Source organism: Xiphophorus couchianus, chromosome 16, assembly GCF_001444195.1.
Source record: "Xiphophorus couchianus chromosome 16, X_couchianus-1.0, whole genome shotgun sequence".
NCBI lineage: Eukaryota > Metazoa > Chordata > Actinopteri > Cyprinodontiformes > Poeciliidae > Xiphophorus > Xiphophorus couchianus.
Genome location: NC_040243.1, coordinates 15594097 through 15619518, shown reverse-complemented (window position 1 = coordinate 15619518; position 25422 = coordinate 15594097). Strand labels below are relative to the sequence as shown.

The 25422-nt window shown below is 35.8% G+C and overlaps 2 protein-coding genes and 1 gene segment (V, D, J or C); all 3 read left to right on the top strand.

The window, feature by feature from the left end:
• The first annotated feature begins 1158 nt into the window (after window positions 1–1158).
• Window positions 1159–7693, top strand: LOC114159491 (Ig mu chain C region membrane-bound form). The gene is made up of 9 exons (XM_075410514.1): window positions 1159–1270; window positions 1368–1542; window positions 2847–2920; window positions 3599–3886; window positions 4033–4317; window positions 4408–4710; window positions 5146–5475; window positions 6544–6689; window positions 6844–7693. Exons 3-9 carry the CDS (start codon window positions 2854–2856, stop codon window positions 6880–6882), a joined length of 1458 nt encoding a protein of 485 aa, XP_075266629.1. The 5' UTR covers window positions 1159–1270; window positions 1368–1542; window positions 2847–2853; the 3' UTR covers window positions 6883–7693.
• LOC114160386 (Ig heavy chain V region 186-1-like) lies at window positions 1222–1678 on the top strand. The segment is given in 2 exon segments: window positions 1222–1270; window positions 1368–1678. Coding segments are annotated over 2 exon segments (360 nt in total).
• A 2949-nt stretch (window positions 7694–10642) lies between the features above and the next one.
• LOC114159458 (uncharacterized) overlaps window positions 10643–25422 on the top strand; it is a 259878-nt gene continuing 245098 nt past the window's right edge. Inside the window, exons 1-2 of the mRNA XM_028041437.1 lie at window positions 10643–10708; window positions 10791–11085. Of these exons, the coding sequence (XP_027897238.1) occupies window positions 10666–10708; window positions 10791–11085 (338 nt within the window). The 5' untranslated portion in view covers window positions 10643–10665. The remainder of the gene's footprint in view (window positions 10709–10790; window positions 11086–25422) is intronic.

Genomic DNA, 25422 nt, shown 5'->3' with positions numbered 1-25422 from the left:
CTGCAGCAGTCATTGGACAAAAATGGCTACTTTAAATTGACAGCCATGCACAATGGCAATTCAGTCATGTTTTAGGACGGAGGGAGAAAGCCAGACTATAAAGGAATAAGACATAGCAGAACTAAGACCTAACACAGACAATCATATTCATTTCATTTAATTATCTGTGCAGAACTTTGATAAAAATTGACAATGCAGGTTGTTTTTTATTCCAGCCATCATAAAAAAAAGCATTCTCCACCTAACGTGACTTTATTTTAGTGAAAGGCATCTGTAACATGATTTAAATGTCTAATTTCTTACTAGTAGAAATTTCTCTGGTAAATAATTCAATAGTAGGTGTAGCAGAGTAATAAAACAATAGAAATAAAAAAAACAAATAGATGATCTGAAATGCACAATAATTGCAAAAGACAGATGAATAATGAAATGGATCAAAGTTTAGCAGTCTAAATGTTGGAATCAAAACTGTCAAATGTTGCAGAGAGATTCAACAAATCGCTACTGTCAATTATTTTATCAGTTGCCATAGTAATGTTATTTGACTCCAAAATAATCCTGATTTAATTAAATATTGTGCAACAGAAAGAACTGGGACAGAAATGTCCCAACATTCATTCATTCATTTATCTCATACATCCCGGCCTCTTGACTCTCTCTCTGCACAGTTTTCACACTCCTTCAGCGTGCTTGTTTCCAAAAAGCTTCATGACTACAAGGCAGAAAAACTCCCTCAAGGGAGTTAAGAACTTTGTCTAATGAAGTTTACAGTCAGATATATTTTGGTCCTGTCAAGAGCTGGAGGACTAGTTTTTGTATATCAATAGCTATAAAGTCAACTTCTTGTTGTCTTTATAAGGCAGATATGAATATTTTATTTTTTTAAATAAAATACCAATATTTTATTTTATTTTTAAGTCAAGGTGGTTAGAAAAAAGGACAATTAATAATTAATGGAGCAAAATCATTTAACATGAAAAATAAACCCTTAATCCTTCATGTTTGTTTGTGTGATGTTGCTTTTCAAAGATACCATTTATGTTCCTCCTTTTGTAAATTGTATATGAATGTAAATAATTTAGAAGTACTTCCCTTATTTAAAGCAGTAGGGGAAGGGCTTTTATACCAGCAAGTTACTGTGGCAGAACAACAAGAAGCTGGTTTATTTTTGACTGGAGCGCTAACGCTAACCAGAAACCAGCGGGCTTGCATTAACGCAGAATGACAAATCTAGAAATCAGGACTTTATTAGTTGCAGTCGCCATTCATGGTGAGAAGCACAAGCCTTTTATGTGCTGGATACTCTTTGGTAATTGTGTTTTTCTATGATTTTTGTCTTTTGTCCAACATCATCTCCTTACTTTCAGGAGTCTTGGGTCAGATCAAACTGGAGCAGTCGCCCTCTGTGGTGAAAAAGCCCGGAGAAGCAGCAAAGCTATCCTGCTCTGTGAATGGATTTGACAAAGCTAACGAGTTTGTTCACTGGACACGGCAAAAGACAGGGAAAACTCTTGAGTGGATCGGAAGACAGTCACTGTCATGGCAAGAATATTCTTCATCCTTTCAAAGTCGTTTTACTCTCTCATATGACGTGTCCAGCAGCTCTGCAGACCTCAGCATCAGGAGTCTGACAGAGGAAGACTCTGCCCTCTACTTCTGTGCTCATACAGCACAGTGACTCAAAACGCCACAACACCAGTGTAAAAACCTCCCAGAGAAAAACAAGCGATGAAATCACAGCTAAAGCATATTCTCATTCATATTTAATGTAGTGTACAAAAAGAATCAGCTCAACATTAAGAAAAAGATCCAATTAAAATTGTTTGTGAATGAGTGAAAGTGTCAGAAAAACAGCTGTGGCTGATATATAAAAAACAACAACTGGTGATTATAATTTAGTTACATTCCCTTCACAATTAAAAAGTTGGCTTCTGTGTTAAATGGTCAGAATTCACAATGAACTTAATCTCTTCCTCTTTGCACATCTGGAGTTGTTTTCTGGCTTTCAGGGATGACAGAGTGCAACAGGTGCATCACCAGATGGATGGCTTGATAATTTCCTTTTTCATTTCTACACAGCACTGTACCCAACCCTAATCCTTAGTTTCTTTCTCAGGATTATTCTAATAAAAGTTTCAGACTGAATAAAATTTTTAATTAACTCTAGATTTGGGTTAGATTTCACTACCTAGACAATAAATACATTAAAAAAGAATTGAATTTGACAATAGACCTAGAATAGTGGTTCCTCTGGCAGGAAAATATTCATCCAGCTGTTTTAATATTTCTCCCAGCAAAGTCTGGGCCTAATCTGAGACCTTATATCCTGCAGGACATACCTCAAAAGATCTAGTTTTCTCTCTCCACAAAAGCATAAAATTCTCCACCATTCTAGAACAAGATTCTGCAAAGTTTAATGTAAATCTGACCTGGTGGTTTTTGTATGGCGGTTTATCACTGTGGTGGGCAGGAGGCTATGCCACTAAGAAATATGGCAATACAAAAAGCTACCAAAAGAAAGAGGTCAAAGCACAACAAAAGAAATCATATTTTTTTCAAAATAAAATTAAAGATAAGCTTGTTGTTTTTTACTACATGTGTTAAAGGAAAAAAACAAACTTCTTTTTAGCTCATAAAATCATAAAAAGTATGTTTGTGAGTAGATGTAAAAGTTGCTCTCTCTGTCGCTCCTGCACATAATTAAAAGCGTCGAAGTTTAATTGAATCACACAAATTCAAAGACTCACCGGGATATCATGCTGATGTTAGAACATACCTGCTCTGTATTTTCTTTAACTGCATTTTAACATGTAACATGCTTTAATATGTTTGGTGTTTTTGTTCAGATAGTGAATGAGATGGCAGCACTGTGATGCCTTAGATTACTGGGGTGAAGGGACCAGAGTCACAGTGACTTCAGGTAAGCTGCATTTTTTAGATATTAGAAAATGTTCTTATTTTACTTTGTTACCCAATTATTTTGTTATCAAATACCTGAAGGACATGCTGAGCATGTTTTAATGTTTTATTTTTTATTTTTTACATTAAATCCTATTACAATAGTAAAACAGTAAATGTGTCATAAAACAGCAGACTTTTATTATTTTGCTTGGCTTCAACTACAACATGTGTAAATTCACACATAAAGAAAAACCTGTAATGCTAACTTTAAAAATAAAAACATAAATTGATGCAAATAAATCAACACGCACAATACTCCGCAATTTTTCTCCATATAAGATTTTAAAATATATTTACATTTATTGTTAAATTAAAATGTTGTTCAGATTAACTGAATAGGGGGATACGATTACTGGGAGCTAATAACAGTGTAAAGAGTCATATGTAATTATTTTGGACAAATAAAATGTAAAATCCTAAATGAAAGAAAATGATGTAGAATGTATCTTTTTATTTTATTTTACTTATTTACTTATTGGAGGATTAAAGAAGTTTATCAGCACAATTTTAAATATTTATTAGTTGTAAATATTAGAATTTGGCTTTGGGAATCAAAGAGTAAATATTTCTTAATGGTTATTGATCAGTTAATTACATTAGGTCTTTCCTAATGTTTTTTTTTCTTTTTTCTTGACAGAACCACCTGTACCTCCGGTTCTGGTCCCGATGGTTTGGTTCAGTCCTGCATCTGGAGATAAAGTCACCCTCAGCTGCATGGCTCTTGACTTCTACCCACAGAGTCTTTCTTTTGAGTGGAGCGATGCGAGTGGAGCACCACTGGATTCTGTACGTTATCCTGCAGTAGAAACAAACAACAGATTTACAGAAGTCAGTTTGGTTCAAATGTCCAGATCTGAAGCAAATCTAAAGTCTTATCGATGTTCAGTGACTCATCCTGGTGGCACCAAGACTGTGGATGCAAAATGTAAGTAGTTCGTAATTAGTTTTAATATTTTAATTCCTATTAGATCCTGATTTTTCCCTGTCTTTTTCTTCATAATATTTTGTATGTCATATAAACACATCTGAGTCACATTGACATTTTTTCTCTGCTCTTCCTCACTCACTCAGGGGCCTCCTGTACCCCAAAACTGACTGTACTCTCGGTGACAACTGGAGACGGTCAGACACTTGTGTGCGTCATTGAGGATTTTTCTTCTGAAAATCTTTTAACCAAATGGAAAAGGAATGGCAGTGAAGTGTCTGGACACAATGAATGGCCTCCCAAAAAACTCGGAGACTCGTATTCAGCCGCCAGCGTCCTAAAATTGAAGAGCTCTGACTGGGAGAGTGAAGCTGTTTACTCATATGAAGTGACTTACCTTGGAAAAACTTACACAAAGAAAGCTTCAAAAGGTAAAGCGTGTCTCAGATATTGACAAATTTTGTGAACAGATCAAATATTTCATGTGACTTGTATTTAAATCATTTATTTCTGTTTTGCAGCTCCTACCACAGTGACACTGAAACCTCCGAGTCCTAAAAAAATGTTCAGCAACAACCAGGCAGAGTTGGAGTGTGTCGTCTCTGGACAGGACAATGACATTGTGTCAGGGACTGAAATCACCTGGGAGATTAATGGAGAACTTATGAGAAGTAAGATTAAGGAAGCAACAATGTTTGAAGGCAGTAAACACAGCATCATCACTTTTAATTCCTCCGACTGGAGGACAGTGAGCAAAGTGAGATGTTCTGCTGTAGCAGAAGACGTGGGACCAGTTATTCAAGACCTGACTGTCAACAAAGGAGGTATGTTACTCATAAATAGAGCCGATAACAGAGGGGATGTAGAGTTCAGATGGCCTGCATATGTAGTGCATTGTAAAAATATCTATGCCTCTTGATCTTTGAGACATTTTGGGATTCTTCTTATATTTTCATAGCTCCTCACTGTGGAGCTCCTCCAGAGTTACCATGGGCTTTTGAATACATACACACACCACACTTTTTAGATTTATATTGGTGGAAAATGTTGAAAGCCATGTTTTCTCTTTGCATTCACTTTAAAGTCATGCTGACATCAACTTTCTGTTGGGTTTACAGATACAATACCAATAAAATTCACTGAGGCGAATGTTTATGGTGTGAGTTAACATAAAAAATGTATTAATATTTTTTAGGGGGTTGTCTTCTGTCTTAATAAAAAGATTTATGGTTTGAACTTGATCTTTTTATTTCTTTCAGACGGCACAGAGCCAAAAGTAACAGTCCACGTGCTTCCAGAGAAGGATATTGGCAAAGAAGCATCAGCTCAGGTCACTCTGGTGTGTTTGGTTTCCAGTGATGTCCTTCAGGATTACTATATTGCCTGGACTGAAGATGTTGGACAAAGTAGCTCAGTGTGTTACGATGGCATCGACTTTCCACCAAGAAAGACCAAAAATGGCTACTCAGTTGTAAGTGTTTACGCCACCAACAAGGAGAAGTGGAGCGGAGGCTACGTCTTCTATTGCAACGTGTGGCCTGCCGGCCGTGGGAATCCCATGAAACCCAGTGGAGTGTCTCGGGCCATGGGTAACGCTACTGAGTGTGATGTCTAGATTCAGCATTTTTTTGCAAATATGTTGTTCTGTCCTTGTGAAAGTGTCTTTTGTGAATATTCACAAGTCATTTTGTCTGTTTTGTTGTTGTTCTGTTCAGTTTTCAACAATGATTTGTCTCTGTCAACGTGTCCAGCTGTCAAATGTTTTAAATAAATGTTGCATGGAAATACTTTGTTGTATGCTTGTGAATAAATAACAAAGGTGAAAATAAATAATAATCAGAGTTTTAAAATATTGGGAACGTTAATAAAATCAATATTTTTTCTTTAACAATGACAAGTAGCTTAGAAAACTTTTAGCCAACCTATTGTCAAAGTTTTTTTTCTTTATATGGATCTAATGAGGAAGAACTGAGGTTCAAGTTACCCATGTGCAAAAAAAACCCATCCATTCATTGTTTATACCTGTTTGTCCTTGCTTGGCCACAGGGTGGCAGGTGTAACATCTCTTGGTCATTAGGTGAAAGGTGACCCAGACAGGTCACCACAGGAAAGACCATGCACACACAGAAACCACTTAAACTTACAGTCATGTTTTTGGTCTTTGGGAGGAAGTCAGAGTGTATGGAGAGAACCAGCACATGCACAGAGTGAACATGCAGACTCCATGCAGAAAGATCCCAGGCTGAGATTCTAGTTCACGGCCTTCTTGTTGCTAGGCAGCAGTGTTAAACTATGCATATTTTTTGCACTTAGAAATATTTTTTTCTTTATTGCATACATTAGCACCTTGTAAAAATATTCAAACCCTGTAAACTTTTATTTTGTCATATTACAGCTAGAAGTTTCAGTGTATTTTTAAAAATATTTTTCTTATCATTTCAAATGAAAAATATCAAATAACTGATGTGATAGAAAATAGATGCATAATAATAGATACATGGTTTTCAACCAAAAAAACTACATATGTGTACAGCCCCGTTTACTTTAATACCCTTAAGCTAAATCCGGTGCAACAACTTACCTTCAGACATCAGAACTAGTAAATAAAATTCTACACATGGAATTTATCTAATCGGTTCCTGTTGTGTTTTTATCAGATTTCTCCAGTCTGACATTTCCTCTGAACAGCAAAGATAAAGGTGGTGATGAAGATGAATACAGCAGCCTTTGGTTCATGGCCTCGTCTTTCCTATTCCTCTTCATATTCAGTCTGTCATACAGCTTAATGCTCACCCTGCACAAGGTACATTTGCTGGCTGTTGTTTGCTGACAAACAGAAAGAATACATTATTTTTTAATGTACAATAACTTAATGTCTCTTAATGTTTCAGAACTGCAGCAACATTTTTGCAAGATGTATACATTTTTTATTTGCTTTTTTCTTTTCTTTTTTTTAGATGAAACAAGAGCAGAGGAATGTGCGACAAACACAGTAGTCTTTTCTTGTCTATTGGAATGGATGAACCATCACAAAGTTGTACATTTCCAGTCAGATCTGTTTATGCTTTTTAACATGTATTCTTCAAAAACGTAGCAGTTATCTGTTTTCTTAGAAATGCACATGAGTAATTTTATGTTTTTACTGTAGTTATCAAAGTGTTGCCATCCTAAAAGTGCTGTAATGTTGTTTACATTTCAATACAGTATATTGATGATCTCTTAACAATCTGTAACTTATGTTTCCATATACAGTTAAACAATGCTGTCTTCTTTTAGAGCTGGTGATAACAACGTACAGCAAGAATCACTGTTATGGCATCTTTTGTAGTTTTTAATTTTCATGTGTGTTGAAAACATTAAATATGTAAATGCAAACAAGAACTTTTGAGGTTTTCTTTTTACCAGATCAGAGAAGACATCAGTTTTTTCAGATAACGACCCTTCAAGCCTTTATAGCGTGACCGGCCGTTATCAGTTAAGTCTTGTAGGTTTCCAGTTTCCCTTCAGAGAGCCGATTCCTCTTTCTCTGTGTACCTCTGAGAAAACACCTGCAGCTGTGAAACTTTGTGAAAACCACCAGAAATATAAATAAAACTTTCAGACGGCAGAAACGCATCTGACTCCTTTCATTTGAATGTCAGCTGTAGCTCTCAGTTCAAGCTGCTTCCTGACTTACATCTTGACATAAAATGATCAAGCAGTAGGTCGGTGAAGGAAATACCTCATATTTTGCGACTTTCTTTTTGATGAAACATTAAAAATGTGAGATATCAACCTTTTAGGCATTTATCTTCAACCCTCATTTGAGCTCAGATAACTCCTCAACACATCCTGTTGTCACACACAGACGTCTCAGGCTAAAATACTATATTAATGTTTAAACTAGAAACAGATTTTAATAGTTTTATTTTATTTTTTACTAGTGGGAAACAAAATTAATGAAAAAGACAGATTTTTATTTTCATACTTTTTTCTTCTGTCACATTTTTTGTACACCATCAAAGAGTTCAATTTTCTTCCATTAGAAGAAAATAGTCAAAAGGAGATTTTAGAGTTTATAAGAACTGAATTTAAAAAATGTCTCTGAAATTAGGACAAAACTAAAAGCAGTCACAGGCATCAAGCAACATATATTAATATGGTTTTCAAAAGTATTTAGATAAATGTAATGGTCTTAGGAACCAGCTCTAAATGAAAAATGACTGACCTGATTATATCATTGACCTTTGACCTCATACAAGAAACATTATTTAATCCAAACTTTGAACTTAATTAAGTTCTGCTGAGAGAAAACTTTAACAAACAAGGGTCCAATAAGTAAAATAAACAATGGATGACATGAATGGATCAAAATATACATTGTTGTTTCATACAATAAATGTTGTGGTTAGAAATATTTTTTCATGAAATATTGACAAATATAATTTTGAGAGTAAATTCAAATGCATATTTAGTAATTTGTTGTTATGCTTAAAGATTTTGGTAAAGTTGTATAATATTTAACTGACCTCCAATTAATGGGTTATTTTGAACAATTTGGATGTCATACACATGATTTAACTTTTACTTACAGTGTTTGTACAAAATAAAAGCTGATTAACCAAAGAACCAGAGTAATGTGTAGTTAATCTCAGAGAACTGATAGTCTGATGCAAATATCTGTGGTTGTGCTTCTGTTTTGCTGAGTGATGTTGTTCTTTTTGTGGCCCATCATTGGTTTCATCTCCACCTTCACAGTGAAGAACACACTTTACATCTACTTGTTTTCTGACTGCCCTGTGAGTTTTTCTGCTTTAAACACAGTTATATGATTAGCAAAGGGATTAAACGTCCAGACAATTATCTCACTATATCATCTGCCTTCTTTTTATGTTACAAGATAGTGTAGTAGCATAATGTGGAATCACTTCCTTCCAGTAGAAAAGTCTGGAGAGACTCTAAATCTGTCCTGCAGAGGATCTGAGTTTCATTTTACTTGCTGTGACATGGACTGGATCAAGCAACCTGAGGGAAAAGCACTGGAGTCAAAGGGGTTTGGCTCACCTGTTTCTAGTTATTACACTTATGACAGCAGTCTGTGGGGATATTTGGAGATCAGTAGAGGTGACTGTAACAGCATTGCACATCTGAGACTCTCTAGCTTAAAACCAGATGATTCTGCAAAAATATTGCCACGCAAAGGAAGAGACAAAGTGCTTAAACATATCAGAGACTGTGCAAAAACACGAGACATGTTATTTTTAAATAAACCTATAGGGGGTGCTGGATGACAGCTAACACTGGGTTGAACACACTGAGAATAACACCTTTTCTTGTCAGGTATTATAAAACTTTTAATTTTTTTAATGAATATATGTTACAACTAGAAGCAATCACTTATTCTTGTTTGATAATGTATATAGAAAGATACATAAATCAGATACTTAAATGTAGATACCGAGGCAGGCAAAATACAAACAGAAACACAAGAGAGAAAGGAAATAAATAATCAAACACCTTTGATACATGACTCTTCCTGGTTTTTATACTGTAAATATTGTAGAGAGAAAAACAACCAGAAGAATTCAAATACACAAAAGTCAAGAAAAAGGCTATAGTATATTTTTTGCTTCTCGCAGAATTGATTTAAAATGAGTGATATTGATTTGACATGACTGACTTTGCTTGCCTGAATGAACAGAATAAGTCAAAAATACTTACTGTCTTGTTTTGCCATTGTGGAAATTTACAAAGTACACACAAGATTTTCAAAGTTAATGTCATTTATTCAGCTACAGAACAAGAGAAACTACTTCAACATGCAGATCAGTAGCTTTGCTGCTGACCTAATATTAAACTGTCATAAGTTATTGTTTCAGGTGTCACAAGAGTCAGTCTCTGTCACTGTGTGATAAGGTCAACATATTACCAGCAACTGTCAGGTCTATTATGACCTGGACACCTGCAGGATGTGCAGAGGAAAAGAGTTGAAAAGGTGGTGGATGAGTATCAGTGTCAGTTACGGTTATGCCTCCCACACATGAATCCAGAGAACACAGCAGCAAAGCTGTACATAAAGATAGAAAGAAAGAAAAAAACCAACAAATAAATCACCACCCATAGCTTGGAGACATGCAGTACTCATAAATGACCAGAGGAGGCACTATAAGGCTACAAATTGATTTAGCGAAATGGAAATAGATTCACTTTATTAAGCAGTTTTCTGTCACTTTTACCACTCAAAGTGCTTTACATTATCTAGTTTTTTTTCTTCTAAACTTTTTTTCAGATAAGCTATAGAATAAGGATTTTATCCCACAAAATGGGTAGAAAATGACAAGTGAAGAATATGTTTTGGATTGTAACAAAACAGACAAAAGATTAACAAACTTTCACTGTTTCTATAAAATAGAAATATCAATATTAGAAACATAACATTGGTAATAAAATGTATTAATATTTTAGACTGAAATAAGCCACACAGGAACTAAAGAGTTCAAAATAGTTCACAAAAGGTTTTATGATGTAAAACAATGGTGGTAGCTGTGAAAATGACTTCTAAACTAGAAAAAGTAGATCAAGAGATAATAAACAACAAACACAATATGTTGTTTTCATAACCATGAAATAATGGAGTGTTAACTTTGCATCTTACTGCATGCTTGAAAAACAGAATAAACAGATCTATTGATCTCTAAAAGTACTGGCAGGGTGTTTATGTAAATGAAGTGTCCTGGTTTAAAGGCTTCATCTGTCAGCTGCAGAAGAGAAACTCCCATCCGATCACCTTCAACAGCAACATGTCCTCTGTAACTCTGCTGCTGCTGCTGGCTGCTGCATCCTGTGAGTCTTACAAAGAGTGATACAATAATCACACCACAATGATTCCCTGCTGGTAACAATTTTAAATGGTTTCCTTTCACAGGTGTGAAGTGTGAACAGCTGACCCAGCCAACTTCTCAAACTGTGCAGCCAGGTCAAAGTCTGACCATCAGCTGTCAGGTCTCTTATTCTCCGGACGACTGGTACACAGCTTGGATCAGACAGCCTGCAGGGAAAGGACTGGAGTGGATTGGGATGGAATGCATTGGATGTACCAAATACTACAAAGATTCACTGAAGAACAAGTTCAGCATCAGTTTGGATGGCTCCAGTAACACAGTGACTCTGAACGGACAGAATATGCAGCCTGATGATTCTGCTGTGTATTACTGTGCCAGAGCCACAGTGACACAAACAAGCAGCAGAGCTGAACAAAAACTCCTCACAACCTCAACACCTGTTCTACAACTGTTGACTAGAGGAGACACTTTTAGACAATTAACTTCACATATTTAAAAGGAAATGGTTTAAATTTTTGCATTTATTACAAATGTTTTACACATCTTTGGTAGATTCTGCAATTATTTGATTTTTAATTACTTGATTTTTCAAAATGGTCCTTTTTATGAATATTATAGGCCCTTCATGTTACTTTGTGACAAAATGATATATTTCTTGTATCGCAGAACGTATAGTAATTATGAAAACTGCATGTTGATTTTAACTAACACTGATATGAGATTATTGAATGGCTTATATACTTTTCACCCTCAAATTATAACATTTAAATGCATCTAGTGAATTTGATTTTAACATAATATGACCAATCTTTGTTCCACATGTGTAAGTCAAGAACCAAAAAAGTGTCACACCATGTCAGACGATTAAATAAATAAATAAATAAAACAAACAAATAATCAAACAAACAAAAAACACACCAGTCAACAAAGAAGAATATAAATGAAAGGTTTATGACCCTCTTCAAATAGCTTCAAATGTGAGCAAATGGAAGATGGTAAATCTTCCATTTATGATAACTCTTCCATTTGTCAAATGATAAGGAGAGAAAAATGTGAGCTCACTTTTCCTTGTAAGGTCACAAGAGAGGCAGGTGCCTATCTCCAGTGGTCAACGAGCAACAGGTGTGATACACCCTTGACATGTTGCCAGTCCAAATACAAAAGTCCTAAAAACAAAATATTTCATTGTTTTACAGTCACACAATTAATACCTTCATAGCTTTAGAAATTCACGGATGCAGTAGTGCCATATTGGTTTGTCAAAAAATACGGACAGAAAGTTAATTATGCAAATTAACTTTCTGATTTAAAGACTTGCTCTAATGCTGTCAGCTGCAGGAGAAGAGAAACTCCCATCACCTTCAACACCAACATGTTCTCTGTAGCTCTGTTGCTTCTGCTGCTGCTGCATCCTGTGAGTCTCACTGATGAAAAAACTATATGGGCACACTGAGTTTATTTGCATTGTCAGTTGAATTAATATATACTTTTATCCACAGGGGTGAAGTGTGAACAGCTGACACAGCCGGCCTCTTTGACTGTGCAGTCAGGCCAGCCTCTGACCATCACATGTCAGGTCTCTTATTCTTTCTACAGCTACTATGCAGCTTGGATCAGACAACCTGCTGGAAAAGGACTGGAGTGGATTGGGATGAAAAGTATTTATAACACATTCTACCAAGAGTCACTGAAGAACAAGTTAAGTATTGTCTTAGACTCTTCCAGTAAAACAGCAACTCTGAATGGACAGAATATGCAGCCTGAAGACTCTGCTGTGTATTACTGTGCCAGAGTGGACGGCACCACACAGTGATACAAACACACAACAGAGCTGTACAAAAACTCTTCAGATCCTCAACATGAAAACACACCAGGAGGAGCTCTTTGACCATTGAAGATTTGAAACCTGCTCAGAGCAACAACCATAACTATGAAAATATTTATAGTCAATATTAGCTTTGCTACACTTTACTAAAGTCAGCAAATATTGCTGAAAATGTGGCCATACGTTCATAAAGTTAGAAAGTATGGCAGTTGAATTTTACTATTATAAAATTCAACTATTTTATAATAGTAAAATTATAAAATAGTTAAATATGTTTGTTTTAAACAGTTTAAAGCAAACATATTTAAACTGTTTGCTTCTTTGTGATTTCGTGCAATTTTACTTGTTCCACTGCACATACAAAGTGTTATTTTTACACTGAGCAGACAATGTATTCAGAAAAATATGACATATATTACGCAATTTGAGACATTGCAATCTGTAAATAAATTTAAATACATTTTTCTTTTTATGTGAGATTAGTTTCTCAAACAACTGGCTGTAAGGTAACAGAGTTACAGCATAAATACAGTCACTGAAAAGTGTTAACAGGGTTTTGATCTTAGGAAACCAGAGCAAACAAAAACAAACAGAAATGTTAAAATATAAAATATTCTTGTGAATAAAATAATAAAAGTCAAAAGTTACTTCTCAGATGTCAAGATGAGAACACAATTTATATTCCCCAAATGCAAATCACAACAGTCATTATAAAGAAGTCACAATATAAATCAACAATGTCATCTCAGAAGATCATTGCATATTTTTTTCTTCAGATTTTACAGTACTTGAATGTTGATGCTTTATACATGTATCAGCTGAAAATGAATCAGTTTATTACTAATTAAGATCAAATTTAACAAATTTACTGTTCAAGAAAATATGATCTGATATAAATGCACGTTGAAAAAACAAACTCTTGGTTCATCAAGTCCTTCCTTCTTTATAATACTACAAATCACTAATTGCTGCTCTGTTAACTTACTATGGTAAGTTTATCTTTCACAAATTCACACATTTAAGTTTAAAATCTAAAACTCACTATATTTATTTGACTTAAAGACTAGAAGATAGTAGACACAACTAAATATGGCTCAAATGTTTTACAGTGTACATGTTGAAGCATGTGTAACCTAACTAAACAGAAAATAAATCAATATTACAATAAAAAATTGTGATTTATGTTAGGATACGAGGTCTTAAAGAGCAGATATTAATTTTATTAATATCAATTATTGTTCTTTTTCTTTAATTGATCAGAACAGATGAAAACAATGCAACATTTTCAAAATCCCAAAAAATGAGAAATGATTGAATTTCTACAATGTATTTTCTGTCTGCAGTCCTGTTGTCGTAAGGTGATGGATACAATTTTTCTGCCTTTTGCTTCTCTAAATGATTTAAAAACAGTAAAAATACAGTGAATGTTAAAACAATGAGTTGAATGATTGATTCATAAAAGTAAAATGTATTCTAACAGGAGTTCAATTTACTTCCAGTGGGAGGAGTTAATGCAAACTATCTGCTTCCATATATTTTTACAAAGAGTCTAAGTAGTAAACCCTGGAGAAACAGTCAGTAGACTGAGCAAAAGTAGACATCCTCAAAAATGATTTTACCTGAGGTTGTGGTGTTTTTTTTCATCCTATCAGTTAACTGGACAGGTAAGAACAAAGGATTCCTTGATGAATACATATGACATTATGATATAACAATGATATTTTGTTAACATGGTTTATAATGAACCTCTCTGCAGGTACGGATGGTCAAACACTGACTGAGTCTGAATCAGTGGTTAAAAGGCCTGGAGAATCTCACAGACTGACCTGCACATATTCTGGGTTTGGTGGCCATTACTGGAACGCTTGGATCAGACAGGCAGCTGGAAAAGGACTGGAATGGGTCTCTACTATCAATAATGGTGGTAGTAGCACCTACTACTCTCAGTCAGTGAGAGGAAGATTCACCATCTCCAGAGACAACAGCAGAAGTCAGGTGTATCTGCAGATGAACAGCTTGACAGCTGAAGATTCTGCTGTTTATTATTGCGCTCGGGAGTCACAGTGACACACAAAGCAGAAACTCTGAACAAAAACTTTTCAGTTGCATGACACAAAAATCGCCACAGGTGGCACCATCAGACAACTAAATCATTTAGCTCTACAACAACGAAGGCATTTTCTATAATTTGGATGCTTTCATTCAAAATGTTCTTACAACATTTAGTTAAAAACCTAGGATGTTCTCAGGCCAATTTCAAAATTGAACTGCTTGAAAGATTAATTTTACTGCACTCCATCATTAAGAATCAATGTGTCATTATCATATATAAATAAGAGCTAAAATATGGAAACAAAATCAATTGTTAAAACATTGTTCTTACTAGAGGAAACAACAAAAATAATAATAAAACAGTTTTGTCATGATGTTGAAAGCAATGTATTTATAATATGACTGTTGCCTTGGTGCACATTGGGTTTAGGTCTTTAAACGAGCTAAAAAACTGAAGTTCTTTATCACATTTGCACCTTTCTAATCCCGCTCCCACTTCAGAAATATCATTTCTGGATTCTGGTTAAAAGACAAAAAATATAAAACCTCTTTCAATATGTGGTCAAAAATATTAAGAGGCAGGACTGTCATTATGCAAACTCAAGCAGACCAGACAAAAGATCAAGTACGTGACATGACGTAATTTTTAATGCACTGATTGGCTGCTTAGTCATGCAAATTTAGGTTTTATACACCTGATCTAATGCTGTCAGCTACAGAAGAACAGAAACTCCCATCAGATCACCTTCAACACCAACATGTTCTCTGTAGCTCTGCTTCTTTTGCTGGCTGCTGCATTCTGTGAGTCTCATTGAATAGCCGAGTTTGAGTTATTTAGACTGCTTGCTCTGTGTTAAATTGATGCATCTATTTAATCTTTTTAGATGTGAAATGTGAACAACTGACACAACCAGCTGCAATGACTGTGCAGCCGGGTCAACGTCTGACCATCAGATGTCAGGTTTCTTATGATCTGAGATACTGGACAGCTTTTATCAGACAGGCTGCTGGGAAAGGACTGGAGTGGATTGGGATGAATGATAAGCATGGAAATTTACGCTTAAAAGATTCACTGAAGAACAAGTTCAGTATTGATGTAGACACCAGCAGCAACACAGTGACTCTAAATGGACAGAATATGCAGCCTGGAGACTCTGCTGTGTATTACTGTGCCAGACAAGACACAGTGACACAAACCAGCACCAGAGCCGTACAAAAACCCCTCTCAGCCTAAACTGATGCTTTACTAGTAAACAACCAGAGGGGGCGTCTTAAGATCACTACAGAATTTAACAATTTTCTAAAAGAACGCCTTGCAGTTTTCACTATTCATTTATACACTGACAATATTAACATTACAGTCAGTTAGGTTTTGCTTTTATATTGTATATCCAATGATAATTTTTCAAATAGGCTTTCATTTACCCAACACTGAAAGCATCTTGCCAAAGATTGTCTAAAATGATAAAACACTAATTTAGAACTTTTTGAAATCAGCTAAGTTACATAAATCTAAATTTAAACAACTTAGTGTTAGATAGGACTGATCAAGTTCTTATAAAGAATGTAATGTAAAATAGCAGGTACCTACTTATGATACTTCAAGAAGTGCAGCTTTAAGGATTTTTTTCCCATGTGTAATTTTTAATTTCAGCAACACTTACCAGCACAGGAGTCAGTTCACTAAACAAAACAAATACATTTTCTCAAATATTTGCATTTGAAAACTGCTTATATACTTGCTCAGAACTGGTCAATTTTTACTGCTTACTATCTTGTAATTTTTACCTCCAGCATTATCTATTTGTCTCACTGTTAACTTTAACGATTCTGGTTCTTTTCTTCAGGTAGTTTGGAAAACAAAATGAGAGAAAGGTGAGTGACACATATTACTTAGCATTTTGCAGAAGCCTGAAGTAAAGCATCACCTGATAGAAGTCCTCAGAGAATCGAACCTCAGCAAACATACATCCTTGGAAAATTATTTGCAATAGATTCAGGATTAAATGAATTGTTTGTTTAATGGTTTCATCCACAGGACCATATAGAGATGGTTTCTCTACATACTGGAAACCAGTGAATAAACATTTGTTCTGATCATGTCATTCTGTGAACTCTATGTCAAGCTGACATGCCAATAGTGCATTTGTTTTTATGTTCAGCACAGATGGAAGTAGCTTCTTCTTCTGTTGTTTGGTGGAAAATTTTACAATTAAATGCTTGTCAGTGGTTGTATTCTAAGTTAAACCTGGTGAATGTAAATGCATGTCATGATTAAATTAATTAAATTTTGCCCATAAATAATAAATTTGTACTATTTAATCAGAATAAATATCAATCTGATCAACGAATTTTATGAATGTAAACATACTGCTTTTTATTCTTCATTCAAAACATACTGATAACTGTTTGGATAGTAAATGTAAATTTAATAGTATCCTCTGCAGGTGTAAAGTATGAACAGCTGACAAAACCAGACTCTGTAATTCACAGAGTGAAAAAATGAACCACAATAATCAGGGTCCACAACCAAAGGAAACTGGCATAATGTGTAACTTGAGTTCTCATAGAAGAAAATCAGCATTATTAGTTCAGACACACTCTGTATTCTGGTAGAACAAAATGGATAAAGTTCCCCTTAATATGTAGCAGACATACTGATTGGTTTGGACATTACTATGCAAATTAAATGGTCATGTTTCATATACATTAGCTTATTCTGTCAGCTGCAGAAGAAGAGAAACTCCCATCAGATCATCTTCAACACCAACATGTTCTCTGTAGCTCTGCTGCTGCTGATGGCTGCTGCATCCTGTGAGTCTATCTGATAAAGAAACATTTACAGCTTGATCACACTGAATTTAATCAGTTTAGTTTTTATGTAGCTGAATTATGAAATATTTTTGCAGTAATTTTGAATTCAATGTTTTCCTCCACAGGTGTGAAGTGTGAACAGCTGACCCAGCCAGCCTCTGCAGCCAGGTCAACGTCTGACCATCAGCTGTCAGGTCTCTTTTTCTTTGTACAGCTACTGAACAGCTTGGATCAGACAGCCTGCTGGGAAAGGACTAAAGTGGATTGGGATGAAACATGTTGGTGGGAGTTCACACTACAAAGACTCCCTGAGTAGCAAATTCAGGATAGATGCACACTTCCAGTAAAACAGTGACTCTCAATGGACAGAATATGCAGCCCGGAGACTCTGCTGTGTATTACTGTGCCAGAAAGCTACAGTGACACAAACAAGCACCAGCGCTGAACAAAAACTTCTCACAACCTAAACTTGAAAAACACACAAGACGGGGAGCTCATAGACCACTGAAGATTTGAAATGTGATCAGAACAAATCATTGCCTGAACACCTGTTGCAGACAGTAACCAGAGGAAGCGCTCAAAACCATTTTTTATGATTGTTTACATTTAAAGTAAGCTAATAGGACCAAAATCATACTTGGAAACATAATCATGATGAAATGAAATAAACATGTACAGAAATTGTACATTTTATGATGTAGTTTGCTGAAAATACTGGTTTCAAATTCATTTTATAATACTTAGAGAGGTAGCATTATTTATTCTGTAGGCACATAGTGCATTAGTAACCATGTTACCTTCAGTTGTTATAAAAATACTTATATATCAAACATGATTTAAAAGACATTTGACTTTGCAATTTGACACCTTGAAATTGGGCCACTGTCTCTTTAAAACCCAGTAAAGTGGAGTCTAAAAAAAAATCACTACTAAATGATCGCTGTTAATGATTAAAATCACTTATAACTGAGTAGAGCCAAGTCAAGCAGTGGTAGAAAAGGGCCATGAGTCCCTCCTTCTTTATGCTAATGCAAATCACTGATCTCTGCTGTGTATTTTAGTCCTGCTGACTCATGTGTCATTTGTGTCTGCAGCCTCAAGATGATGAACACTCTCACTGTCCTCCTTTTTGTTCTCTCTCTGTGCTGTAAGTTGTCTTGCTTCCATATGTTTTATATCATAATACTAACTAAATGTCACTTCCTTTGTAATTCTCATCAATGGTTCCTCTATTGTCATATAACCAGGTTGTACAGGTCAGAGGATGGAGTCCATTCCTTCCAGTTCAGTAGTGAAAAAGCCTGGAGAGACTCTCAGTTTGTCCTGCAGAGGATCTGGCTTCACATTTACTGACTATGTTATGGCCTGGATCAGACAACCTGCAGGAAAAGGACTGGAATGGATAGGAAGTGGGTACTCCACTAATAGTAGAAACACCTATGCCAGCAGTGTGAGCGGACGTATTGAAATCAGTAGAGAAGACAGTAACAGCATGACCCATCTGAGACTATCCAACCTGAAGCCAGAGGACTCTGCTGTGTATTACTGTGCTATAGAGCACAGTTGTTAAAGTGAGCACAGAGGCTGTACAAAAACTACATGAAATACATTTTTATGACAGCCTGGAGGGGGCAGAAGAGGATCAGTGACACCAACACACACAGACAAATGCAGATGAAACTATATATTACCTAAAATAATTGCTTTTAAACATCATTGCATTTAAAATCACAAAATATTTGAAAACTGCTATTTTCTCTTGCAGGAAAAAATATCTTCCACTTGTTCAGTAATTAGATTTCTTCAAAATGAGCATTTGATATAAATCTTACTTGGTTAGCTTAGCTCTGACAGCATGTGATGAAAAACACAAACCGTCAGTTTAAACTGAGGCAGTGATTTTTTTGTGAAAATCAAGTCATTCAGTTTTAAGGAGCTGATCTTATGCTGGCAGCTACAGATGAAAATAATCTCCAACCAGATGACTTTCTACACCAACATGTTTTCTGTATCACTGCCTCTGGTTCGGGCTGCTGGATCCTGCAAGTCTCCATGACACAGAAAAAAGCTGTACAACAACCTCTTGGAGCTTGACCACAAATACTAATGATTAAGAGCCACGAAAAAGACACTCATACACAGATGAAAGAACAAAAACCTGATCCAATAAGATATTCTCCTCTGTTCCAATGCAGTTCAAGTCTGAGAATTTAGGGCAAAAATACAGTTTGATGAGTTTTGATATGATTTAGTGTAACACACCAAAGCACAGACATTATGCCATGGAATCAAGTAAACATATTAAATAATCAAACAGCTGTTCACAAACAGGTGCCGTGTAACAAATCAAGTGGTCTGTGTGATCTGTAATATGACAAAAATGCAACAAATAATTTGGAAATAGAAACTATGTTGAACATTCTGGTCAGGTGGTGGCTTTTTGTCTGACTCAAAAAGAAAGGAGGTAGAAAATGCTTTGGACAGCGAAATGAAACACTGGAGAAGTACAGGAAACTGTTGAACGCAACCAGTGACTCGTCCCCCTAGCCAATCTGTGACCAACAGTATTCTGAAATTGTTTTAAGCCCAATTTGGCCCACTAGGAAACCCTGTGAAGTAAGATCCAAAAATATCACTACATGCTAATCATTACTGGTGAAAATCCCTCATAACTGAGTAGAGCTGAGTCAAGCAGAGGTGGAAAAGGGCCATAAGTCCCTCCTTCTTCATACTAATGCAAATCACTGATCTCTGCTGTGTATTTCAATTCTGCTGACTGGTTTGTCATTTGTGTCTGCAGCCTCAAGATGATGAACACACTCACTGTCCTCCTTCTTGTTCTCTCTCTGTGCTGTAAGTTGTCCTGCTTCCATATGTTTCATATCATATTACTGACTAAATGTCACTTCCTTTGTAATTCTCATCAATGGTTCCTCTATTTTCATATAACCAGGTTGTACAGGTCAGAGGATGGAGTCCATTCCTTCCAGTTCAGTAGTGAAAAAGCCTGGAGAGACTCTCAGTTTGTCTTGCAGAGGCTCTGGCTTCACATTTAGCGATTATCTAATGCATTGGATCAGACAACCTGCAGGAAAAGGACTGGAATGGCTGGGATTTGGGTCGAGCAATCCCAGCAATAACAGATATGCCAGTGGTCTTAGCGGACGTATTGAAGTCAGAAAGGACAGCAGTAACAGCATGACGCATCTGACATTATCCAACCTGAAGCCAGAGGACTCTGCTGTATATTACTGTGCTGCAGAAGCACAGTGGTTAAAGTGAGCACAGAGGCTGTACAAAAACTACATAAAATGCATTTTTATGACAGCCTGGAGGGGGCAGAGGAGGATCAGTGACACCAACACACACAGACATTAGAGATGAAAATATGTAGCACCAACATTAATTCTTTCAAATATCATTAAATTTTGTACCACAAGGTATGGAGCGTTTTGTCACAGGATAAAATCTGTTCTAACCTTACAGAAACCACAATCATGCAAAATGAGAATTTGACATAAAACACCAATGTGCGAGGATCATACATTTGTTTACACCTTAGGTCACAAATATTCACTAGAGAACAAGATCAGCATTGAATCAATACCTTCCAGTAAAAAAGTGACTCTGACTGAACAGACTGAAGTTGATTCTGTCAGACAGAGAGTCTGACAGAATCATTGCCATAAACCATCAGTGGATACCTGACTGTCAAAATAACTTGAGGAATTCATACACCACCTTAGGAAACCTGAAAGGGTATTGTAATGTGTGGAAATAAAACACATTTTGAATCAAAAATCTTGAAATGTTTCTATGCTTGTTAAAATGCTCCATAAAGTAGCATAAAGAAGACATAAATGATAAGCTGAGGGATGTGTTTTATTTCTTGGTTATGCAAATCTAAACCTTTAGGTTAAAAGAGTTGATCTGATGCTGTCAGCAGACAATAAACTCTCATTAGATCACCTTCAGCACCAACATATTCTCTCAGGCACGTGCAGACGGGGGGCAAAGTGAGTGTCTAGAGGCCCCTGAATGGCCCCTACCAGCAGCTACTGAGTTTTCTTTGCCTTGATATCCCAGTCTTATAATTCTAGATCTAGAGGTTTAACAACAAACTATTATATAGAGTTAACCCCTTTGAGTTTGTTTGATCTATAAATCAGCCTGCAGCCAGGTTGTTCTAGAGGTTAATAGATAGATAGATATTATTAGGGCTTAATTAGTAAAATGGCAGCAAATTAGCTTATTTCATAACTTCATGACCTTTGACCTTCTCTCCTCTGGCCTGTTTAACAGCTACAGCCTCAGATCAGCTCAGCACTCCAGGACTGTCAGCAGCAGAAACAGAAACTTTATACCTGTTGGGGAAAATATAGACTAGATTTGCTTTGCATTTCCCCGCATGATGGCAATGATATAGTAGGATCCAATTAGATTCTTGATTAGTATGGGTTGTTGCTATATTGTTGTACGGAGTTTCTGTTCAATGTGCCCCTTTTTTAAATTTGAGCCCCTGCCCCTCCAAAGGTCTCTGCATGGCCCTGTATTCTCTGTAACTCTTAGAGCCTGAGCTCATGTAATATGATACCATCATAGGAGGCGCTCCAAGATCGTTGTCTGGTAGATTCAGATTATACAAGTTTAACTAAAATACAAAAGCATTTTAAGGTTTATTCTCTGAGGTACAGGAAACTAGTGTAAGAACTGATTAAAATAATTCCAAGTACAAAAGCTAATGTTCACCACTATGAAACATAAGATGCTCAGTATATTGTGTATGACTTATTTTTGTAAAAACTTGATTAATTTATAAATTCTTAATGCTGGCTGAAAGATTATAATGAACTATTTTGCTGCTTTGTTAATTATGCAAATGTGAACTTTCAGTTTTAAGGAGGTGATCTGATGCTGTCAGCAGTAGAAGAAGAGAAACTCCCATCAGATCATCTTCAACACCAACATGTTCTCTGTAGCTCTGCTACTGCTGCTGGCGGCTGGATCCTGTGAGTCTCACTGATGCAGAACCACTGACAATACAATCAGATATATATTGTCAGTGTATCTGATCATATTGATCAGTGATCAGAACAGTACAGTGTTTACTGTCTCGATTCTGATTTCTAACATGTTTGTCTGTTTTCCACAGGTGTGAAGTGTGAACAGCTGACACAACCAGCCTCTGTGACTGTTCAGCCAGGTCAACGTCTGACCATCAGCTGTCAGGTCTCTTATTCTATCAGCACCTACTGGACAGTTTGGGTCAGACAGTCCATTGGGAAGGGCATGGAGTGGATTGGTGGATCTGGCATTGGACATATCACAGTGTTCAAAGATTCACTAAATAACAGGTTCAGCATCAGCTTAGATGGCTCCAGTAAAACAGTGACATTAAATGGAGAGAATATGCAGCCTGAAGACTCTGCTGTGTATTACTGTGCCAGAAAGACCACAGTGACACAAGCAAGCAGCAGAACTGTACAAAAACATCACAGTCTGAGAATAAGTATGCACTAATAATCAAAGCCACAGGAGGTGCCCATGCACCACTTACAACTTTAATCTGAGTCAGAGAAACATCTCAAATTGTTAATGTGTTAAAGTGTCAATTAAAGATTAAATTTAAAAAAGTGATGCAAAACTTGGAGGAATATAAATGAATTCAGAACTTAGTAAATATTTTCATACTGTCTTCTCTAATTGTCAATCTGGTAAAATATCCATGTTTCTGAAATTTTTGTATTTCAGTGCAATTATTTTGTTCCCTCACATTCAAAAAGCATAATTATTTCTAGCCGCAAATTATGTATTCAGAAGAGAATGATAGAAAATTAGGTTTCCTAATACACTATTCAACAGAATAATGCATGGATATATTTTATATTTAAAATTTTTTGCTTTGCCTTAATTTATTCCATTTATTGTGGCTGTACAGCCACAAATCAAGTGGAGTCTTATAAAATCTGTCATAATGAATATAGCAGTGTGATCAGAGCAAGTTCAACAGCTGTAAAATAATAACTTAACATGAACTCTGTAAATTCAGAAATACTGTTTCTGCATGCTGGTTGAAAAAAAGAAAAGATAAAACTTCTTGCGATATGTGGTCAAAAATACTGAGAGGCAGGACTGTCATTATGCAAACAGGGCCATTCTGGTTTAAAGGCTTGATTTGACGCTTTCAGTTCAGAAGAAGAGAAACTTCAATCAGATCACCGTCATCATCAACATGTTCTCTGTAGGTCTGCTGCTGCATCCCGCGAGTCTCACTGGATAACAGAATTTAAATTATTTAGACTATTTGCTCTGTGTTAAATTGATGCATCTATTTAATCTTTTTAGATGTGAAATGTGAACAGCTGACACAACCAGCCGCAATGACTGTGCAGTCGGGTCAACGTCTGACCATCAGATGTCAGGTCTCTTATCATCTGATCTACTGGACAGCTTTTATCAGACAGGCTGCTGGGAAAGGACTGGAGTGGATTGGGGTGAATGATAAGGGTGGAAATTTACTCTTCAAAGAGTCACTGAAGAACAAGTTCAGTATTGATGTAGACACCAGCAGCAACACAGTGACTCTAAATGGGCAGAATATGCAACCTGGAGACTCTGCTGTGTATTACTGTGCTAGAAAGACAACAGTGACAAAAACAAGCAGCAGAGCTTTACAAAAACCCCTCACACCTGAGCTGATGCTTTACTAGTAAACAACCAGAGGGGGCGCCTTATGCCCACTAATGAATTTGGATAATTTCCTAAATTTCCTAAGTTTTACATAGAAAGCATTAACACTTTATTTTTATATTTATATTAATCCAATTGTTCAAATTGCTATTGATTACCTACTACTGAAAGCATATTGTTGCCTAAATATGATTTAACATAACTATTTGGACTGGACACTATTTGGAAGTCAGTTAGATTTTTGGAGTCGAATAGGTTACATAAATAATTTTTTAGATTATACAAACCAAAACAAGACAGGACTAATCATATTTTCTCTAAAGAATGTCATGCAAATTAGCAGGTCCCTTTATTATTGTGCTTCTTGAAGGATTTTGTTTCATGTCTAATTTTTAATTCATGCAACACCAGTGCAATAACCAGTCCAGTAAACAAAACAAGTACAAACAAAGAAAGACAACCAAAAGACAGGCATCTTTTATATATTCTCAAACAGTAGAACACAGCTTATATACGTGCCAGATTTTCTTGCCGTTGTACAAAAATATACAGTAGATCAGCTATCCTTTTTTCCACCTTTTCTTAAACTCAAAATTTCATGAAAAGTAGAAAATAAACAGTTAAATTAAAGTCTTAAACAGGTTAGTTAATTGTAATATTGAAATTGAACACTTTCTCAGTACATAAAATATTTAATTCTTCATAACTGCTGTGTATTTTTGCCCTGCTTACTAGTTTGCAATTTTGATCTCCAGCATTAAAACGATGACCACAGTACAGTTTTCTTTTTCTGTTCTCTCTGTGCTCTGTATTTTTTTCTGCTTCCTTATGTTCTATATCAAATGTTCTATATCACATAAGTTGACAAAAACAACTTGCAAAAAAGTGTGTATAAGAGTAAAAATCGAATTGATCATTTTCATTCTTACTGAGAAAAGAAATTATTTGGCTTTCCTTCTCTGACTGTGTGACACAGGTATAGATGTAAAAAGAGACTCAACAGTTCTTGTGGTTTGAGATTTCCTGTTTTTTAGGAATCCATCAACATGTGGTTCAACAGATTAATTGTCCATTTCCTCCCTTCAACAAACAGCTCAAAGATGTGTATCAAAATAAACAAAAGGTTCAGAGACTCCTTAATCCATGGACATTTTTGACATAAAATCATCCCAGGATGATGTAATCGTTTTGTCATAAGGAATTGTTCAAGCAATTTCAATGCAGAGAACATTTTGAAAAGTTTCTCTAAAATGTCTGTGAAAGTATTGTCTGAATTGTGGCAGCACTGATAAGTTTTCTTTATCGGGTTAAAAAAAACACACACGTATATTCTG

Excerpts from the sequence above, each read along its gene's own strand:
- LOC114159491 (XM_075410514.1), top strand. The coding sequence starts at position 2,854 with ATGAGATGGCAGCACTGTGATGCCTTAGATTACTGGGGTGAAGGGACC. Across the intron at positions 2,921-3,598 it reads CAGAGTCACAGTGACTTCAG|AACCACCTGTACCTCCGGTT; the intron begins GTAAGCTGCATT and ends TTTTCTTGACAG. Across the intron at positions 5,476-6,543 it reads TGGAGTGTCTCGGGCCATGG|ATTTCTCCAGTCTGACATTT; the intron begins GTAACGCTACTG and ends TGTTTTTATCAG.